The sequence below is a fragment of the Salmo trutta genome, chromosome 24 (genome assembly GCF_901001165.1).
Source record: "Salmo trutta chromosome 24, fSalTru1.1, whole genome shotgun sequence".
NCBI classification, from domain to species: Eukaryota; Metazoa; Chordata; class Actinopteri; order Salmoniformes; family Salmonidae; genus Salmo; species Salmo trutta.
In genome coordinates, this window is record NC_042980.1 from 26,470,298 (window position 1) to 26,483,230 (window position 12,933).

The following is a 12,933-nucleotide window of genomic DNA, read 5'->3' on the forward strand; positions in this document are numbered from 1 at the left end:
GGAGACCAGGTTACACTATTTACTGTATGTATGACATTGTTAGGCTGGGGAGACCAGGTTACACTCTTTACTGTATGTATGACATTGTTAGGCTGGGGAGACCAGGTTACACTATTTACTGTATGTATGACATTGTTAGGCTGGGGAGACCAGGTTACACTATTTACTGTATGTATGATATTGTCAGGCTGGGGAGACCAGGTTACACTATTTACTGTATGTATGATATTGTTAGGCTGGGGAGACCAGGTTACACTATTTACTGTATGTAGGACATTGTTAGGCTGGGGAGACCAGGTTACACTATTTACTGTATGTAGAACATTGTTAGGCTGGGGAGACCAGGTTACACTATTTACTGTATGTAGGACATTGTCAGGCTGGGGAGACCAGGTTACACTATTTACTGTATGTAGGACATTGTCAGGCTGGGGAGACCAGGTTACACTATTTACTGTATGTATGACATTGTTAGGCTGGGGAGACCAAGTTACACTATTTACTGTATGTATGACATTGTTAGGCTGGGTAGACCAGGTTACACTATTTACTGTATGTATGACATTGTCAGGCTGGGGAGACCAAGTTACACTTTTTACTGTATGCATGACATTGTCAGGCTGGGGAGACCAGGTTACACTATTTACTGTATGTATGACATTGTCAGGCTGGGGAGACCAGGTTACACTATTTACTGTATGTATGACATTGTCAGGCTGGGGAGACCAAGTTACACTATTTACTGTATGTATGACATTGTTAGGCTGGGGAGACCAGGTTACACTATTTACTGTATGTATGACATTGTTAGGCTGGGGAGACCAGGTTACACTATTTACTGTATGTATGACATTGTCAAGCTGGGGAGACCAGGTTACACTATTTACTGTATGTATGACATTGTCAGGCTGGGGAGACCAAGTTACACTATTTACTGTATGTATGACATTGTTAGGCTGGGGATACGAGCTTACACTATTTACTGTATGTATGACATTGTCAGGCTGGGGAGACCAAGTTACACTATTTACTGTATGTATGATATTGTCAGGCTGGGGAGACCAGGTTACACTATTTACTGTATGTATGACATTGTTAGGCTGGGGAGACCAGGTTACACTCTTTACTGTATGTATGACATTGTCAGGCTGGGGAGACCAGGTTACACTATTTACTGTATGTATGACATTGTTAGGCTGGGGAGACCAAGTTACACTATTTACTGTATGTATGACATTGTTAGGCTGGGGAGACCAAGTTACACTATTTACTGTATGTATGACATTGTTAGGCTGGGGAGACCAGGTTACACTATTTACTGTATGTATGACATTCTCAGGCTGGGGAGACCAAGTTACACTATTTACTGTATGTATGACATTGTTAGGCTGGGGAGACCAGGTTACACTATTTACTGTATGTATGACATTGTCAGGCTGGGGAGACCAGGTTACACTATTTACTGTATGTATGACATTGTTAGGCTGGGGAGACCAAGTTACACTATTTACTGTATGTATGACATTGTCAGGCTGGGGAGACGAGCTTACACTATTTACTGTATGTATGACATTGTCAGGCTGGGGAGACCAGGTTACACTATTTACTGTATGTATGACATTGTTAGGCTGGGGAGACCAGGTTACACTATTTACTGTATGTATGACATTGTTAGGCTGGGGAGACCAGGTTACACTATTTACTGTATGTATGACATTGTCAGGCTGGGGAGACCAGGTTACACTATTTACTGTATGTATGACATTGTCAGGCTGGGGAGACGAGCTGACACTATTTACTGTATGTATGACATTGTCAGGCTGGGGAGACCAGGTTACACTATTTACTGTATGTATGATATTGTTAGGCTGGGGAGACCAGGTTACACTATTTACTGTATGTATGACATTGTTAGGCTGGGGAGACCAGGTTACACTATTTACTGTATGTATGACATTGTTAGGCTGGGGAGACCAAGTTACACTATTTACTGTATGTATGACATTGTCAGGCTGGGGAGACCAGGTTACACTATTTACTGTATGTATGACATTGTCAGGCTGGGGAGACCAGGTTACACTATTTACTGTGTGTATGACATTGTTAGGCTGGGGAGACCAGGTTACACTATTTACTGTATGTATGACATTGTTAGGCTGGGGAGACCAGGTTACACTATTTACTGTATGTATGACATTGTTTGATTAGGTCAAGTAGGTTCAGCAGGATATATTCTTCAAATTAGATGAGCTTGTGCTTTGTTCAAGGTGAAGTCAATCAGTAGACACAAATGTTTACCAAAATAAAGTCTCAGATTAAATAGTCTAATTACCATCAATGTCTGCTGAGTAGAGAAAGACACAAGTTCACCTCACTTGTAACAAACTGCAGGAATTAAATGGGGTGTTTGCATGTCAAATACTAGTGATTTTATCAAGAATAGCCACATTGACTCCTCTATCTGTTGCAAATAAATGTTCAGGCAGGCCAATCTCAAGCTATTATCTCAGCCCTCTACCACAGGATTGGAGCCAGCCTCATCATCTCTGGAGTGAAGTAGTAGTTAGTGGAGTGGAGAGATGAGAGAGAGGTGGATGGGAGTGAAGAGGTGTAACCTGAGAATAGGGAACCACAGCTCGACCTGAGAGATTTTGTTACCCCACAACATACAGTACAACAGAAGTACAGACAACTTTAAAGGCACAGTCTGAGATTTCCAGTTATTGGTATATTTCTTTCCAACTGTCTCACCTAATAACCAAAACATTTAATTTATTTTTGTTTTGTAAAACAAATCGTGAACTAATGAGGCAAAGCTACAAATCAAGTAATGTCATGCGTGTTATTCCTTCAACACTACAGATATACTGTATCTTTGAAACCAAGTGCTATTTGTACGTCAAGATGCCATGGGATCATTTTCGTTGGTTATTTAATTGTGTTATAGGTGAGAGTAGTTTCATGTGGTTAACTGACTTTCCTAGTTAAATAAAAAAGATAAAGTGATATTATGTGATAGGTTGACAGTTTCCCAATCATAATGCAGACTAGTAAAATGCAAGAACTGAACACCTCAGTTCTCTTCCTACAGATCTTTCAATCTGAAATGTTTGATAAATGTGCATTAAACTTTAGCTATAACCATAAAACAGCTATGACAATGTAGTGGTAGAGAAAGCACAAACAATACATACAACTTTTAGATATCAGAAGCATTACTTTATTTGAAAGACATTGATATTTAAGGGGACTTGGCTGACACAATTTACCATCATATCTCAAAGATTTTGAGACTTTTATAGGAAGGGCATACAGTGCCCTTCCTATTTTCCACATTTGATACGTTACAGCGTTATTCTGAAATAGATTAAATACATTTTTTCCCTCGCCAATCTACACACAATACCCCATAATGACAAAGCAAAAACAGGTTTTTGGAAATTTTTGCACATTTACACAAAATGTAAAAACAGAAATACCTTATTTACATAAGTATCCAGACCCTTTGCTATGAGACTCGAAATTGAGCTCAGGTGCTGCATCCTGTTTCCATTGATCATCCTTGAGATGTTTCTACAACTTGGTTGGAGTCCACCTGTGGTAAATTAAATTGATTGGACATAATCTGGAAAGGCTCACACCTGACTACATAAGGTCCCACAGTTGACAGTGAATGTCAGAGCAAAAACCAAGCTATGAGGTTGACGGAATTGTCCGTAGAGGTCTGAGACAGGTTTAGTTTGAGGCACAGATTTGGGGACGGGTATCAAAACATTTCTGCAGCATTGAACACAGTGGACTCAACCATTCTTAAATGGAAGAAGTTTGGTGCAGCACTGCACCAATCAGGCCTTTATGGTAGAGTGGACAGACAGAAGCCAGTCCTCACTAAAAGGCACATGACAGCCCGTTTGGAGTTTGCCAAAAGGCACCTAAAGGACTGTCAGACCATGAGAAACAAGATTCTCTGGTCTGATGAAACCAAGATTGAACTCCTTGGCCTGAATACCAAGCGTCACGTCTGGAGGAAACCTGGCACCTTCCCTACGTTGAAGGATGGTCGTGGCAGCATTATTCTGTAGGGGTGTTTTTCAGCTGCAAGGACTGGGGCGAAGGTCCACCATCCAACAGGACAACGACCCTAAGCACACAGACAAGACCATGCAAGAGTGGCTTCAGGACCAGTGGCTGAATGTCCTTAAGTGGCCCAGCCATAGCCCAGACTTGAACCCGATCAAACATCTCTGGAGAGACGTGAAAATAGCTGTGCAGCGACGCTCCCCATCCAACCTGACAGAGCTTGAGAGGATCTGCAGAGAAGAATTGGAGAAACTCCCCAAATACAGATGTGCCAAGCTTGTAGCATCATACCCAAGAAGACTCCAGGCTGTGATTGCTGCCAAAGGTTCTTCAACAAAGTACTGAGTAAAGGGTCTGAATACTTATGTAAATGTGATATTTCCGTTTGTTTTTATTTTTGGGGTGCAAAAATGTCTAAAAACCTGTTTTTGCTTTGTCATTATGGGGTATTGTGTGTACATTGATGATGAAAAAAACTAAATGTGAAATAAAGTCAAGGGGTCTTAATAGCTTCCGAATGCACTGTAATACATTATTGAAACTGAAGAAATTGCTAAATTACTGTTTTTAGCATTTATTAATAAATACACCTTATTCTCTCGTTAATTGTAGGACATTTGGTCATAGAGGCACAGAATCAAATGCGCTAACTTACATAAAAGCAGATAAAATATAAGTATAATATTAGGGATATTTTGACTGAAGTTGAGATATAATTTGGTTTTATGCACAAATTAAACAATTGTCTAAACTACAAATAAATTAAGCTCACATTCACACACACAGTTGGTATTTTGGGTGTAGTATGTAAGTGGTTATTGTGATCAGGTTCAGAAGTGACACCTCAGGCAGCCTTACAGATTTCACAGTTAAAATTAGGGTTATCCAGTGTACTACTGTGCAAAATCAACACTACTTTCCATTACAGTGAGAGTGGAAAAGGGTCTGGCAGTGAAAAGCTTGATATAATATTTTGTATAACTTCATAACAGCAATAAGTACAGGAGGTACAGGAGAAAACATAGAGTACCAAAACAAGTGTGCCAGTCCAGCTTGAGAAGAGCGTAGCCGGGTTCGGGACAGCTGTTGTTACGTGCTTTCACCTGAAGAGCGGCGCTAGAGGACAGGGTGCCACTTGAGTTGACGGCCCGGCACACATAGAGGCCTGCGTCGGTCTCAGTGACCTTCTGTATGAACAGTGCATGTTTGCCTTTTTTTTGTGACAGTTCTATGTGCTCATCAATGGTCAGTTTCTCTCCATTCTTGAACCTGAAGCAAGAAGTGAATTATAACACAAAACACAATCACAACACAAGAAAGACACAAATCACATTCCTATTTATCAGAGGGTGAGCTGAAACACAATCAATCCAAGCAATTAGATTATTCAATGTTCTACTAAAGTGACTAATGATCGAACTTGTGTTATATAAAAGTTATGTTATTAAAAAGTAATAAAAAAACAAACGTAAGATTAGTAAAAAAACTCACAAATGATTGGAGTAAAATGAAATGGAATAAATGTTATCCACCAAAAATGACTTTAGTTTCAGATGTAACACTATTCATGCAGTATATAAATCGATCTTATCATTTCTCAATGTGTCCTCTCCTCTCCACCTGAACGATCCTTTTGGAATTGATTTATAGAATACTCCAAACACATTGGTGTACAGTTTGCTTGTAGAATTAGCAGTGACCGTTTATGCTAATAACTTGTCATGCTAATGAAGAATAAAAAGAATAGAAATATTTGATTAAAATTATGAAATTCTACTGTTTATCACTTGCACCAAATACTCTGTCTGTCTCCAAAATGGCACCCTATTCCATATATAGTCCACTACTTTTGAACAGGGCCTAAGTAGTGCACTTTATAGTGAATAGGATACCATTTCAAACGCAGCCACTATGCTTCTATTAGATAAATATTGGTCTATTACTACAACTAATGCCTATGAGCTACCCACCATGTTAAAGTAGGCTCTGGAAATCCAGTGACCTCCACTTCCAGGGTCACAGGCAACCCCTCCATAACTGTGGGACTAGACAGTAGTTTGGAGAAGTGAGGAGGGCCCTGGCCCGCTAGGGTGATCCCCACGGACCGGCTGGTACCAGGCAGCCTGATGTCTTCTCTGATGTCTGTTGGATTGCACAGGTCTGGATCTTGGCCCTGGTCTGTGGGTGTGACTGCTGTGGTGGTTAATGGGGAGGGGGTAGCATGCGTGTTAAGAGAACGAGTGGTGGCAGCAGCGGGGAACGCAGAGGGCGCGGCAGCTCCTCGGACCATCACACTGCTTGGGTCATGCACACACTCCTGCGTCTCTGTGACAGAGCTCTCATGCACGGAATACATGGTCTGGTGGCACTCGTTTAGGCCTAGGGGGCCGACTGGTGCGAGATTAGGGAGGTTGGGTTTTGGGAGGTTGGGGATTCCCTTGCTTTTCAGAATACTGGAGAGTGTGTTTGAGACCAGGCTCGGTGCTGGGACAGTCAGGGTGCTGTGGACGAAAGAAGAGGACTCCTCTCTGAACTTCGTGTTGAGGCCGACTGTAGGAGAGTGGCATCTTTCAGTCTGCTCTCTGATCCTCTGTTGGCTCTGGCTGTTGTTGTTTTCATTATTACGTGTGGAGTGTAACTGGTGGCTGTACTGGTTGATGTGAATGGTGTGGGACTGGGAGCTGAGACAGACACCATCCAGGTCCATGTCATTCTCTGATAGGACGATGTTGGACTCTGGGGTCTCGGAGAGCGGGGGCAGGGAGATGTCGTCGGGGGAAGTGCACTCATATTCATCATTGGAGAGGGACTCTTCTGTCATGAGGTTATGCCGCTGAAGGTTCCCCTCTGTCAGACCACCTGTGGGCGGCAGCATGGGTGATACATCTTGGGAGAAAGGCTCGCCCTGCAAGGATTGGAAAAAATAAACAAATGCACAATAATAGCATGTATTGTCATCACTATATATTTTACCTCTGGGTGATGTCATTCGGAAACATAATGTTAACTTTCACTGCTATGCGGACGATACACAGCTGTACATTTCGATGAAACATGGTGAAGCCCCAAAATTGCTCTCCCCGGAAGCCTGTGTTTCAAACATAAGGAAGTGGATGGCGGCAAATGTTTTACTTTTAAACTCAGGCAAAACAGAGATGCTATTTCTAGGTCCCAAGAGACAAAGATATATTCTGTTGGATCTGACAATTAATCTTGATGATTCTACAGTCGTCTCAAATAAAACTGTAAAGGACCTTGGCGTTACTCTGGACCCTGATCTCTCTTTTGACGAACATATCAAGACAGCTTTTTTCCATCTACGTAACATTGCAAAAATCTGAAACTTTCTGTCCAAAAATGATGCAGAAAAATGTATCCATGCTTTTATCACTTCTAGATTAGACTACTGCAATGCTCTACATTCCGGCTACCCAGATAAAGCACTAAATAAACTTCAGTTAGTGCTAAACACGGCTGCTACAATCTTGACTAGAACCCAAACAATGTATCATATTACTCCACTGCTAGCCTCTCTATACTGGCTTCCTGTTAAGGCTAGGGCTGATTTCAAGGTTTTACTGCTAACCTACAAATCATTACATGGGCTTGCTCCTATCTATCTTTCCGATTTGGTCCTGCCGTACATACCTACACATACGCTACGGTCACAAGACGCAGGCCACCTTATTGTCCCTAGAGTTTCTAAGCAAACAGCTGGAGGCAGGGCTTTCTCCTATAGAGTTAAATGTTTATGGAATGGTCTGCCTATCCATGTGAGAGACCCAGACTCGGTCTCGACCTTTAAGTCTTTATTGAAGACTCATCTCTTCAGTAAGTCCTATGATTGAGTGTAGTCTGGCCCAGGAGTGCGAAGGTGAACAGAAAGGCACTGGAGCGACGAACCACCTTTGCTGTCTCTGCCTGGCCGGTTCCCCTCTCTCCACTGAGATTCTCTGCCTCTAACCCTATTACGGGGGCTGAGTCACTGACTTACTGGTGCTCTTCCATGCCATCCCTAGGAGGGGTGCGTCACTTGAGTGGGTTGAGTCACTGACATGATCTTCCTGTCTGGGTTGGCCCTCGGGTTCGTGCCGTGGGGGAGATCTTCGTCGGCTATACTCGGCCTTGTCTCAGGGTAGTAAGTTGGTGGTTGAATATATCCCTCTAGTGGTGTGGGGGCTGTGCTTTGGCAAAGTGGGTGGGGTTATATCCTGCCTGGTTGGCCCTGTCCGGGGGTATTGTCGGACGGGGCCACAGTGTCTTCCGACTCCTCCTGTCTCAGCATCCAGTAATTATGCTGCAATAGTTTATGTGTTGGGGGGATAGGGTCAGTCTGTTATATCTGGAGTATTTCTCCTGCCTTATCCAATGTCCTGTGTGAATGTAAGTATGCTCCCTCTAATTCTCTCTCTCTCTCTTTCTCTCTCTTTCTCTTCTCTCAGAGGACCTGAGCCCTAGGACCATGCCTCAGGACTACCTGGCCTGATGACTCCTTGCTGTCCCCAGTCCACCTGGTCGTGCTGCTACTCCAGTTTCAACTGTTCTGCCTGTGGCTATGGAACCCTGACCTGTTCACAAACCTGACGTGCTACCTTGTCCCGGACCTGCTGTTTTCGAATCTCTCTCTCGCTCTACAGCACCTGCTGTCTTTAACTCTGAATGATCGGCTATGAAAAGCCAACTGACATTTACTCCTGAGGTGCTGACCTGTTGCACCCTCTACCCTCTATTATTATTTGACCCTGCTGGTCATCTATGAACGTTTGAACATCTTGGCCATGTACTGTTATAATCTTCACCCAGCACAGCCAGAAAATGACTGGCCACCCCTCAGAGCCTGGTTCCTCTCTAGGTTTCTTCCGAGGTTCTTGCCTTTCTAGGGAGATTTTCCTAGCCACTGTGCTTCTACATCTGCATTGCTTGCTGTTTGGGGTTTTAGGCTGGGTTTCTGTATAGCACTTTGTGACATCGGCTGATGTAAAAAGGGCTTTTGAATACATTTGATTGATTGAAATTTGATGTATAGTCACATGCACATCCCTTATTCATGGGATTGTGGGCCAGAAAAAAGTATGATAATAAGTTATGATAATTGGAAAGCCAATAGTCTTACTGAGGACTTACTGTAAGAAGACCAATCTGATCAGTATTAGAAGTATGAAACCCAGGGAAGTTCCTCTGAGCAGGGCCCAGCCTCTCCTTCTTCTGGAACTCTCTCTGTATATCAGAGAAGCTGGAAGCCGAAGTGAAGGCTGGGGGAGGAGGAACAGTAGGAGAGGTGACCAGAGACTTGATCCCTGCCTGTTGGAGCACATGGACTTTCCTGTCCCTCTCCAGCGGTGAACAGGACAGGTTGAAGGTGTGTGTGCAGCAGACAGAGGTGCTCAACTGCTCTTTACTCTCCAGCGTTGACCTGCTGATGATAGTCTCCACTCTGCTCATCTCTGAGTAAGCCTTCTGTGTGTGATACCTATAATAATAATAATAAATGAGTTTTATATAGCCCTTTTCATCAAACCAAAGTCTCTTTACAATAGTAAAAATATATATATAATAAAATATCAACAAAACAGAAAAAGGGGAGTAAGGGGAGAGGAATGTATGTGTTGTGTGTGTGATCGCAAAGTTACTCGACAAGCCCTTTTAGGCTTTTTTCTGCTCATACTCTTGTTTTTTTACTGTTACAAACTGTCTTTCTATTTGTGCAAATAAACTAAACTATGTGTGGATAGCGGCGGACATGCATGGTTGAAGGTACCTGCTCTCTGATAACACTTTGTTTTGATGTTCTGGGTGGAGTTTGTCTGGAAGGTCCTGACTCCTTGTTTTGCGGATATGAGGTTTCTTGCTCCTTGTATTTTGTAATGTTTTGATGGGTACCTCTTTCCCGTTCCCTCCCATGGTTAGTTCAGGAGTGTGTCCAGTTTCTTTCAGCTCAGACTGAATAAATGCAGAGAACCCACATTTCATTTATCATTTAACAATTGTGATACTGAAACTATTGTTTGTTTGTTTTTTACAGTTTACAGATGGTTTCAGAAGTGGGATTCAAACCCACTGAAACTGACAAAGTAGTGTCCTGTTTCCATCTCAATAAACTTACGACATCAAGAGACTCCTGGGGGTACATCTCAGCTTTCCCTGTTTCTTGGTTTGATTTTTGTTCTTGTTTGTTTTCCTCTTGTATGACATTATCCATTTTTTTTATTTCAGGCTCCTCCTTCAAAGCCTCAGTCTGAAATCAGAGGAAATCACATATTTTTAGGTCCTTTTCTATTAAAATGACTGAAGGAAATTACTAGGCACCCCCAACAAATTCATCGTACCTGTAGTTTAGCCTCCAAATCCATTAATCCATTACAAAGTTCCTTTATCGATTCCACTATCTCATTGTGTCTGGTGAGAGTTTTCTCCATATACTTCTTTCCCTCCTCAGCACCTGTACATTAAAGACAGTTCATACAGTCCTCAATGCCAGTGTCATGGGCGTAACTTCCACTAAGGACAGGGGGACATATCCCCCCTACATTTTAAAACAACATTTTTGTTCAGCATCCATTTCCTTACCCCCCAAAAAAATGACCCAGACCCGAAAAATTATTTCTAAAATCAAGATGGTAGTTTGTTGTGTGTGATCTGGCCCTTTACCATGCAGACGGACAGCCAGTTCTGTGATTTGGCTGATCCTCTCCTCTTGCTGGGGCACAGTGGGCCAAACAAACTTCTCAAACTGCTTGTATAGAATAGACACTGCTTCCCTGGTCTTACACTGGGAAGAGTACTTCCCTACTCTCACAATTGTAGCACTTGCTTCATCACACCAGAACTGATACTGAAATTCAAAAGCAGAAGAATTGTGAGACATTTGCGCCAGAGATAAGGGGAGAAAATGCGTGTTGATCCACTTCATTCAGCAAAATCATAACAATCATAACACAAAATATACTATATCCAATTCCCTTAAATTTGTGAGAATTTTTGACAAGATGTTAATTTCCATAATTGACAAGTATAGGATCAATGATGTATCTTCTTAAGTGTTGTCCAACCATGCACCTCCTCCATAGCTTGCTGCAGCTTCACGCTCATGTCCAGGTTCCCTCTGTACTCCTCCACAGTCTTGTCAAAGTCCCCCAGCTGTCTCTGTAACTCATTGACAGCATCCTCTATCTCTCTGGGGCTACTGCCTTTCAGATGCTTCTCTGTGTTGGATGTCACTTTCACTGTGAAAGCCTGCATTCTCTTCTTCAATACCTGGTTGAAAAGAGAAAGAAATTAATAAAGAATGAACATAGAAAGAGGCAAAATAAATATGCATGTAAACCATCGAACAGCAGGGAAAGAGGGAAATGTGTTCTTTTTTAACTGGATTGTCATAGCAAACAGGATGTGTCTCACCTGTAACTTTTCATTATACATCTCTATCTGCTGGATTTGGTTTTTAACTGCTTTGAGGTTCCTTGACTTGTCATTTCTCTTCATATAATTGAACTTCAAGTTGTTGAATTTCTTCTTGAGATCCTTGAATGACTCTCTCAGCTGAAATTAAAAATATATATATTAATAACAAAGGCTTTCAATCAGAATACAAAACACTTAAATCAGTTAAGACCTAAAATCCTATACCATCATCCTGTGTTTCTTATCTGTGTTGGCAGCTAAATCAATTGTAATTCACTCCTCTTGATACAGTTACAGAATATTGAACATGTACCATCTAACAGCACCCCCAGAGAGATGGTTTGAGAGGAGGGGGGCTGGGTATCCTATCCCAGGAAAACAGAACAGTGCATCAGAGCAGGGTTGGATTCAGATTCAGTCACTGGGGGGATTATTTTGGTGAGCTTAATGACTAAGTCTGGGGACGTGATTTATACTGCAGGGCCATTTCTGTCCTGGTCGACAGGCTTCTGCAATGGTAGAATGGCCAGCTCATGTGTCAGACCAGGACAGCTGCAGCCTCACCAACCTCCCCCTGCCCTCCACATCCCATTTTGGGAGCCTCATATAACTCTAACTATCTTACTGGCTTTTTCCCGACCTGGAATTGGTTTGGGTACATGGGGAGTTTTACTGACCAGAGAGAGAGAGGGGGGAGGGGAGGAAGGGAGAGACAGAGAGACAGAGAGAGAAAGAGATAGAGAGAAAGAGAGAAGGTTGGGAGAGTCAAATCACACAGCATGGGGAAGCAAAAGGCCAAAAACACAGCATGAGTTTCAAGGAAACCTTAAGGAAAGGCTGTTTGTTGTCCAACAGGACTGTACTATCTCACCTTTATTTAACCCTTATTTAACTAGGCAAGTCAGTTAAGAACAAATTCTTATTTCCAATAACGGCCTACCCTGGCCAAACCCTAACCCGACAACGCTGGGCCAATCACAGCCGGTTGTGATACAGCCTGGAATCAAACCAGGCTCTGTAGTGATGCCTCTAGCTCTGAGATGCAGTCTCTTAGACCGCTGCGCCTCTAGGAGCCCCAAGTAGCTGGAGTTGGGCTTGCCAAAGCAATTACTGTATAGCTACTGAGCCAGCTGCTGTTGAGAACTACATGACTGACTTCTGACTCAGTGATAACTTAAAAGAACCAAAGTAAATAACCTTTAGGGAACTATAAAAATAGATACAGAAAATGAATTTTATTGGTTTGCTAAAAAGACATCAGTCTTTAACACAATTGTGTTATTTTGAGATTACTACAATTATCCAAGTTCAAAACATTAAAAAAAGAACTGTCTCATTTATGTTGTGTTTTCTTCTCATTCAAAATAGTCAATCATTCAAATCAAATCACATTTTAATAATCACGTGCACCGAATACAACAGGTGTAGACCTTATAGTGAAATGCTTACCGG

The 12,933-nt window shown here is 42.3% G+C and overlaps 1 protein-coding gene across 1 annotated transcript in view; it reads right to left on the reverse strand.

Annotated features, from left to right (window-relative positions):
* Positions 1-4,635: 4,635 nt before the first annotated feature.
* Positions 4,636-12,933, reverse strand: part of LOC115160996 (coiled-coil domain-containing protein 141) — a 45,062-nt gene continuing 36,764 nt past the window's right edge. The window contains exons 18-26 of the mRNA XM_029711622.1: positions 11,479-11,619; positions 11,137-11,334; positions 10,729-10,912; positions 10,407-10,519; positions 10,184-10,315; positions 9,839-10,020; positions 9,205-9,550; positions 6,051-6,985; positions 4,636-5,349 (exon numbers count right to left, since the gene is read on the reverse strand). Of these exons, the coding sequence (XP_029567482.1) occupies positions 5,064-5,349; positions 6,051-6,985; positions 9,205-9,550; positions 9,839-10,020; positions 10,184-10,315; positions 10,407-10,519; positions 10,729-10,912; positions 11,137-11,334; positions 11,479-11,619 (2,517 nt within the window). The 3' untranslated portion in view covers positions 4,636-5,063. The remainder of the gene's footprint in view (positions 5,350-6,050; positions 6,986-9,204; positions 9,551-9,838; positions 10,021-10,183; positions 10,316-10,406; positions 10,520-10,728; positions 10,913-11,136; positions 11,335-11,478; positions 11,620-12,933) is intronic.